The sequence below is a fragment of the Salvia hispanica genome, chromosome 4 (genome assembly GCF_023119035.1).
Source record: "Salvia hispanica cultivar TCC Black 2014 chromosome 4, UniMelb_Shisp_WGS_1.0, whole genome shotgun sequence".
Classification (NCBI taxonomy): domain Eukaryota; kingdom Viridiplantae; phylum Streptophyta; class Magnoliopsida; order Lamiales; family Lamiaceae; genus Salvia; species Salvia hispanica.
Genome location: NC_062968.1, coordinates 87,087 through 95,506, shown reverse-complemented (window position 1 = coordinate 95,506; position 8,420 = coordinate 87,087). Strand labels below are relative to the sequence as shown.

General features: G+C 33.5%; 1 protein-coding gene across 1 annotated transcript; it reads left to right on the top strand.

Annotated features, from left to right (window-relative positions):
• The first annotated feature begins 3,082 nt into the window (after positions 1-3,082).
• LOC125219299 (cyclin-D3-2-like) lies at positions 3,083-4,772 on the top strand. The gene is made up of 4 exons (XM_048121241.1): positions 3,083-3,598; positions 3,670-3,874; positions 3,942-4,072; positions 4,421-4,772. Exons 1-4 carry the CDS (start codon positions 3,167-3,169, stop codon positions 4,583-4,585), a joined length of 933 nt encoding a protein of 310 aa, XP_047977198.1. The 5' UTR covers positions 3,083-3,166; the 3' UTR covers positions 4,586-4,772.
• The last annotated feature ends 3,648 nt before the right edge of the window (positions 4,773-8,420 follow it).

Sequence of the window (8,420 nt, the reverse complement as noted above, 5' to 3'; positions counted from 1 at the left end):
AATTTGAGACATTAAAAAAGTGGTATGGGCCTTTTAATGCCTAGTACTGCTATAAATAGATTATTTTTTAACGTTCTAAACTTTTTTCATTGTTTGGCTAGTTTTTGATGTTTGCAAATTTCTTATTACTCCCTCCGTCCCGCTTAAGATGTCACGTTTTCCTTTTTAGTTTGTCTCAACTAAGATGACATATTTCCTTTTTTGGTAACTTTCTCTCTCCAATTAATACACTCAACCACTTTTTCTCACTCCTATTAAAATATCTATCTTTCTTTATCTCTCTACTTTAATACTTACACTCACCTTCTCTCTCCAATTAAACACTTTAACCAATAACTCCTAAAACCCCGTGCCGGCTAAGCAATGTGTCATCTTAACCGTGACGGAAGGAGTATGTTTAATGAAACTTACTATGAAATAATAGTAATCGGTAAATAAATTAAATGTTTAATTTAATCCAAGTAACTAGCACTAGGAATGAAGAAAAGAGGGTGGGTTGGTTCATTAGTTATTACTAAGTTAAAATTATCGATCTTTACTAAGTTTAAAGTTGCATAACATGCCGATTCAATGCTAAATAAAAGACTAGCCCACATTTGATTATATATTGATTCACTGGAGTAAGAAAACAATTGTTTGTATGATGAACACGTAAGATCAAGAAGATATTTACTAAGAAACAAAGAAACCAATTGTGGAAACCTTTTATAAAGCATCATAGCTTAAATTTTCCTAGTTTGAATAGTTCTTTTATTATGCTAAGAATACTTTTTTAGAGGTATGAAATGTTACTTAATATGGTTAAAAACCACTATTTATATGATTCAAGCTAAGATGAATTTTCTTTAAGGCTTTATGCTCCTACAAATTAAGACGCAATTTAAATACTGCAAACATCAATTCAAACGTTGAATTATAAGACAAATACCATGTTTTTAAATAAAGAGCTTGCATTGTGATAATAGTGATGTTTAATCATACTCATATTTAGATATATCTCACAAATTTTAACAAGTGGGACCCTCTCAAATGAGACTACTGATCACATGCAAATGTATGTATGTAGAGATAACCGAAGATATATATTGGTTGGGATTAATATTAATTAGTATTAAATGTGCATAAAGTGGGTGTAACATTTTTAGAAATTGGCACAAAAAGACTGATTAAATATAAAAGAGACAATACTCCAGATTTCATTTATTGGTGTCTTTAATCTTTATAACGCCGGTCTTCTTTATTTATCTTTTTCTTTTATTATCGCTAGCTATTTAATCTTTTCTTTTTCCTTTAGCACTAGAATTATTTATGTCACTTCGATATTATATATTCCTCTTTATTGATGACGTGATGTTGTTCTCATTTCATAAAGTGAATAATAATTTTGTTTTAATAATTAGAGATAACAAATAAAGTATATTAATCTATTCCCTTAAATATAGTTATCTTACAAATAAATTAGACAACATTTTAAAGAATGGGCATGCGGCCTAGCTTCAAATAATTGGCCTACTAGCAAGCATTATAATGATAGTCACGAGTTATAAGCTTTTATTCTTTTGTTTGGTCGTGACTCATAATAACATAGATACACATATAGGTACACGTAGATCCAATTGCATCTACATATTTAACTCCTTCAGCTATACTAATACATTTATTTTATTCCATGCAATTATTTTTATCTTTATTTATGAAATTACAGCCACTCACGCTTCAAATTATTTCGTCTCTAACCATGATATCAACTAACATCTATTAACTCCCATAATTAGATGTTTCTCGTCATATCGAAATTAGCATAAATTATACAATCATTTTGGTTCGATATAACCATCATCGATGAATTAATAATTGTGAACATAAATGATATATATAATGATAATGGTAACGAGCCAATTATTTATACTGATATTATTTCAGACGCCGTATAGAGCAGTGGAGCGTCAATTTTAGTAAGTGATGATATCCTCTCTTCCAAATGTTGTTTTGTATCCTAATTTACTATATATAAATATAATTGTGTTAAATACGGAACATAGAATTGAAAAGGCTCTGGATTCTTTTGAATTCAATTGGAAGGCAAAGAGAGAGAGATGGATGGTCGTCAATGATATATTGAGATAGTCGATCCAAAGAGAAAAAATGGTGTTTGGTAAGAAATGCATACAGTTCTAGGTAGAATTGATTGGGAGACTGACTCGATTATCAAGAATCTCCATAAATCGGCCTCCGATCCTACGACAGTTCAGCCTCTACCCCCAGCTATTTCTCTTCGTGATGTGCAATTTTACATGGTTTTGTCAAAGTGTGCGATTAGAATATGCAAATTTCATGATTGTGATAGCTACGGAGAAAAATAACATTTCCGCCATCCAAAAAGTGGCAGAAAACCCCAACAGATTGTCAACGACTTTTCTTAGCCGGTCTTGAGTTCTGTCCCCAAGAGTTCTTTTTCGAAATTATATCCGTAGGAGAAGAAAGTAAGATAAATAGCAAAAGAGGATGAAAGATAGAGGGAATAATTTATACAGATATTATACTCATATAGTTTATGACTCAAATTTGAAACATTTCATTAAAAAAAAATTGATTATCGATTAATCTCTTCACTAATTCAAACGTACAAATACTCACGTGCCGGATAATGTTTTTTTTTTTTTTTTGCAGGGCCCATTATCATCACGGCCTTATTAAGCCCAAAACACACGCTCCATGTATCTCTTACATACAACTACAAGAGCAATGAGAAAAGTTTCCTTCGTCTCAGATAATTCGACCCAATATTCCATTTCAGACCGTCTTACATAATTTGTCTCACTTCACTTTTACCATTTTTGATAGTGGACTCCATATTCTACTAACTCATTCCTACTCACATTTTATTATAAAACTAATACTACTTTAAAAGTAGGACCCATATCCAACCAATTTTTTCAACTCACTTTCTATTACATTTCTTAAAACGCGTACCAGATCAAAGTGTCTCGAATTACCATATCAAAGTGTCTCGAATTACCTGGGACGGAGAGAGTAATTAAAGACGCCTCATAAATCCGTCTCTTACTACTACTCATTAAAATGGCTCCAACCTCATCTCTAAGCATCCATCTCGGTTTGAATAGAGAATGAGCGCACGCCTCGAAACTCTTCTTCTCGGAAGAAGATGTCTTCTCATCCTCAACTGACCTCTCAAATCCTCCTCGATTCCGCCCTCTACTGCCACGAGGAGGACGAACGCCATTGGGACGCTGACATTAACTCCTCCTTCACACACATACTCAATTACCATAACGCCCCTCAGGATGAAGACGACGAGCTCATCTCTCTACTGCACAAAGAGCAGGACCACCAACCGCACGCGGGCGCTGCGCCGGTGAGAGCCGACGCGGTTCACTGGATGCTTAAAGTCGCTCACCACTACTCCTTCTCTGCCCTCACCGCCGTGCTCGCGGTTAACTATTTCGATAGATTCCAACAACGTAGCTTCCAATCTGGCGGCGAGAAGCCATGGATGGCGCAATTAGCTGCTGTTGCCTGCGTTTCGTTGGCTGCCAAAGTGGAGGAGACTCATGTGCCCTTGCTTTTAGATCTCCAGGTATGTGTTGTATCTTCGGATCTCTCTTCCTCTGTTTTTTCCATCTCTGATTGTTGAGATCGGATTTGCAGGTTGCGGAGGAGACCGATTACGTTTTCGAGTCCAAAACGATTCAGAGGATGGAGATTTTACTCCTTTCCACTCTCGATTGGAAGATGAATCCGGTTACTCCGCTTTCGTTTCTCGATTGCATCGCCAGAAAGTTAGGCCTGTTCAGCGACACCTCTACAGAGTTTCTTCGGAGATGTCACTGCCTTCTTCTCTCTCTGCTTTCTGGTAATTAATCATCGTTTCTTCTTCTTCTTCCTCTCTCTTCAATTTTTGAGTGTGAATCGATCTGCAGACTGTAGATTCATGAGGTATCCGCCGTCTGCATTGGCCACCGCCACAATGCTGTGTGTGATCAGCAGCGTCGAGCCAACAATCGGCGTCGAACATCACGATCATCTCATCGGAATTCTCGGAATCAACAAGGTAGAAATCGAATTCCGAAACATACTCCCTCCGTCCCATATAATTTTACACAATTTGACTTGGTACGGGTTTTAAGAAATGTAATAGAAAGTGGGTTGAAAAAGTTGGTAGGACGTGGGTCCCACTTTTAAAGTATTGGTTTTATAATAAAATGTGAGCAGGAATGAGTTAGTGGAATATGAGGTACACTACCAAAAATGGTAAAAGTGAAATCGGTAAAATTATGTGGGACGGACCAAAATGGAAAACTGGGTAAAATTATGTGGGACGGAGAGAGTATTAATCAAGCAATTTGATTGATTTTGTCACGTGATTTAAGTAGAGTTGTGATGATGGAAATTGGAACAGGATAAGGTGGAGAATTGCTGCAGCCTGATACAAGAGGTGGCCACCGTGTGCAACAAGAGGAAGCTCCCCGGCAGCCCCAAAGGGGTGGTGGACGTCGACTTCAGCTCCGACGATTCCTCCGCCGTCTCTTCGCCGGAGCATGTCGCTAAGAAATTCAAGTCCTAGTAATTAAATAATGCAATTTTCCCACTTCGGTTCCTTTTTAATTTATTTATCTGTCTTTTCTAGACTATAGGAGTATTATATAGTTGAGTTTTAGATATATGTTGAATAATATTTTGTACGGAATCTCGCTACTATCTTTGCATTCAATCCAAATGCCAACCTTCATTCGACGGTTGTAATTTTGGTATTTTTATCCAAGACTATAACTTAATGCCTTAATTTAAGTATGCACAACTATATCTCAAGATTGTTCAGTCGTTCATGCATGATTAAGTTATTCTTGAGATTTCTCGAGATTGAATTGGCTCGCGATAATTTTGTCAACCAAGATTCATAAATCATCAGTCAAGTCTACTTATATATGACATTGTTATGAATTTTCTTATATCATTAACTTATCTATTATAATAATCTTATCTAATTTATCAAATTAAATCTAATTGCAAAAAAATTTGGAGAGAGAAAGAGACGTGTGTGGGAAAAATGTAGAATTTGTTTGCATATGAGGGAAGGAACAAATTGTCGGCCACTAGCATCATTTTTGCAGGTTAATTTGTTACCGGAGTTTTGACCTTATGGGTAGTGAGAGCTCACTCACTAGTATTTTTTCATCACCCAATTGATTTGATTGACTGGAATTTCATTTAATATACTTTATTAATACTAGCTCCGTCTCTAAAAAAAAATTAGATAACATTAAAAAAATTAGATAACATTGAAAAGTGAAAATCAATATAAGTTTTAATATATAATTAGTAAAGTAAGAGAAAAGTAAAAAAAAAAAGTGATCAAAATCTTATTAATAGAGAATGAGACCCACCTCATTATAGTGATAGAATTAGTCTTATTTTAAGGGATATTCTAAAATAGCAAGTTTTCCCCAATGGTGATGGTAGACCAAAATGGTTTGCATAACGAGATGTGGCTGTAGACCAAATCTTAGTGTCTCTAAACACATTATTATTTTCTATCTTCCAAAACATATTTTACACCCATTTCAAACATGCTATATGATGATTTGCATGACCATATATGATATATCGACACATCATAATTCGATTATCAAAGTCAATGAGTCATCATGACTGCGATGCTAAGTTAGACCCATTCTTTGCATATAGTTGTTGGTTAGTAGGGTAATAATATAATTTTGCATGTTGAATTGAGTGTGAAACATATTTATTAAAATTAGGACGAATGCACTTAATTGTGTCTTGTTTTTTAATTCCATTTTTTGATATTTTATGGCCAATTTTGAATCTATCCATATATACTTTTGTGGGTACATGGTGGTGTTTGGTTGGCAAAATAAATTAATACTAAGATATAATCTAGGATTGAGTTGTGAGATTATTTTAGTCATAGAGGGTTAGCTAAGACTAATTATCTCATGATTATCTATCTAGTATTGAGTTGAAGGACTTAATCTCATGAACCAAACACACTATAAATTTAATCCGGGATACAATCTTGCAAACCAAATACTATATGTGATGACACGAATTGTTATATAGTACTCCCTCCGTCCCATTGAAGATGACCCACTTTTCTTTTTGGTTTGTCTCAACTAAAATGACTCATTTATTAAAATGGAAACACTTTTATCTCTACTTTATTCCCTCTCTCTTACTTTACTCTTTCCTCTTAACACACAAAATATAACTGCATAAAATCCCGTGCCTCCCAAGAAAGGGGTCATCTTCCTTGGGACGGAGGGAGTAGTATAAAAAGAACTTTTGGGGAAAGAGTAGTTTCTCACCTCCTAATTAAACCTTAATAATTATGATTGCATTAATCGATCACATGATTGAGATATGTAGCACGAAAGATGCTCCATCCAACAGCTAAAATACTCAAAAAAATAATATAAATATGAAAGTGTATGTGTATCACACAATAACTCATAATATTGTGAAATTTTCTCAAACCGGTAAAAGGTTCAGTATGAATCGAAGCTTGCTTTCAAGAAAAGACAATCTCAAATACGGCACAAACTACAAAATGCTCAGATTAATGATAAAGTGATGTTCTATTTAAAAATTCCCATTTGAATCTTTTCTTATGTGGAGTATATATATATATATATATATATCTATATGAATGGGGAAAAGTGAGTAGATTTATGGGAATGAGTTGGAAATATAAGCATGCCAAACCATTTTTGTTAAAGAAATAGTGTGGCCACCTTTTTATTTGTCATCTTATGTTATTTTCCTCAATGGTGTGTAGCTTTAATTTGATGTGCACTAGGATTCCCTTCTTGTAAATGATATCCATCTCTAGTATTTACTATCACGCCTATCTAGGGACTCGTTTATTGCATATAACGTGATTTTTTCTATTGAGATATCTTGTATCATATCAAATATAGATTATCTATAATAGCTTGGATATTATACTATGGATCCTTATAATTAAGAACGTCAAACTCGATCTAGAAGACGTAAGTGAACGTTAAGTGTTTCTCTTTGATCTACAAAGTTTCCACATATGTAGATTAATAACTAAACTTCTATGATTCATGAATTCACTACGAAATTTATTGCACTGAAAACGAAATTTATGTCTTATATATTTTCATTTTTTAAGGCAGACTAATTATGTCGGCCTACTACAAAGTACACACAGATATAGAGAAAATAATAAATCCTAGCTAGAAGGAAATTTTATTAAATTTTCCAAAAAGAAAAGAAGAAAGATGGGGTTAAAATGGAATTAGATACAATTAGATTAAAAGGGTTGAAGTAATATTCGTTGGATTAAAGAATAAAAGTTGTTTAAGAAGGGTTTAAAATAGGAATTACATGCAATTAAGATTCAATAAAAGGAAAAGGGGTTAAAGCATGAACAATGTTGAAATTGGGGTCACGTTTTCTTTCATTTTTCTCTCTTTTATTGTGTTGCTTTTGGTAGTTAGGAAAATGGTGCTTTGTTTTTTTCTTTTCTAAACAAAATTATACTCTCTGATTAAAGGTGAGAATATGTACTAGTTAAAATGATGTGCTAATTCTCTACATGGCTAAGTTTTTTGGTTAAAATTCAAATGATTTTATAACTTAATTTTAGAGCTTATAATTTGTTAATCAGAACTAATATTAGTATAGGGTTTCTTTAAACTCGATCTAGAGTTCCACAGCATAGCTTTGGCTATTTTTAAAGCTATATATCCCTTTTCTTTTCTTTTTCAACTAATGGCTAAAGACTAAGAAGATGCAGTAAGATAAAGTATAAAGAATGAAACTTTAATAATTAGATTTATCACTATAGTCTATATACATCGTATAGTTACTACAGAAAAAAAATTATATCGCGATGATGCTACCTACTCTAGCTAATCTTCTTACTTACACACCCACATTTATTATATATATGTATATCCAAATAAAATAGTACTAAAACAGAAAATAAAGTAAAAACTTAAAGAAATTATCTATACATATAAATGTATATTGTAATTAATCAAAATGAATGATTCCTCAAGATTGATGCAGGGAAATGCACATGCTATCGAGTCTATGTACTTAGTTTGTACACTACTTCCCTCATTGAAATCTGCAGTTTTTGTTTGTTAATTTCCACTTACAAAACATTCATTAATTGCTTCAATTCTGACAACTTCAAATTTTGAGTCCCCAGAGTTCATATGTGAGAAGTCAGAGTCTGTGGACCAAATTTTGAAATATTTTCCACCATCCTACCTAATGTTCTTAACTAATTACTTACTACTACTACTATCTATACATATTACATACAAGTAGTAGCATTACTTACACACATACACGCACTACATGTATTACTATATTATTTGAGTTGTGGATGTACTTGTGAAATGCGC

What these genes read in the sequence shown, in the direction of transcription:
- LOC125219299 (XM_048121241.1), top strand. Translation starts at nt 3,167, where the DNA reads ATGTCTTCTCATCCTCAACTGACCTCTCAAATCCTCCTCGATTCCGCC. An exon ending in TCTTCTCTCTCTGCTTTCTG is followed by an intron (nt 3,875 to 3,941) that starts GTAATTAATCAT and finishes ATCGATCTGCAG; the next exon opens with ACTGTAGATTCATGAGGTAT. An exon ending in GAATTCTCGGAATCAACAAG is followed by an intron (nt 4,073 to 4,420) that starts GTAGAAATCGAA and finishes AAATTGGAACAG; the next exon opens with GATAAGGTGGAGAATTGCTG.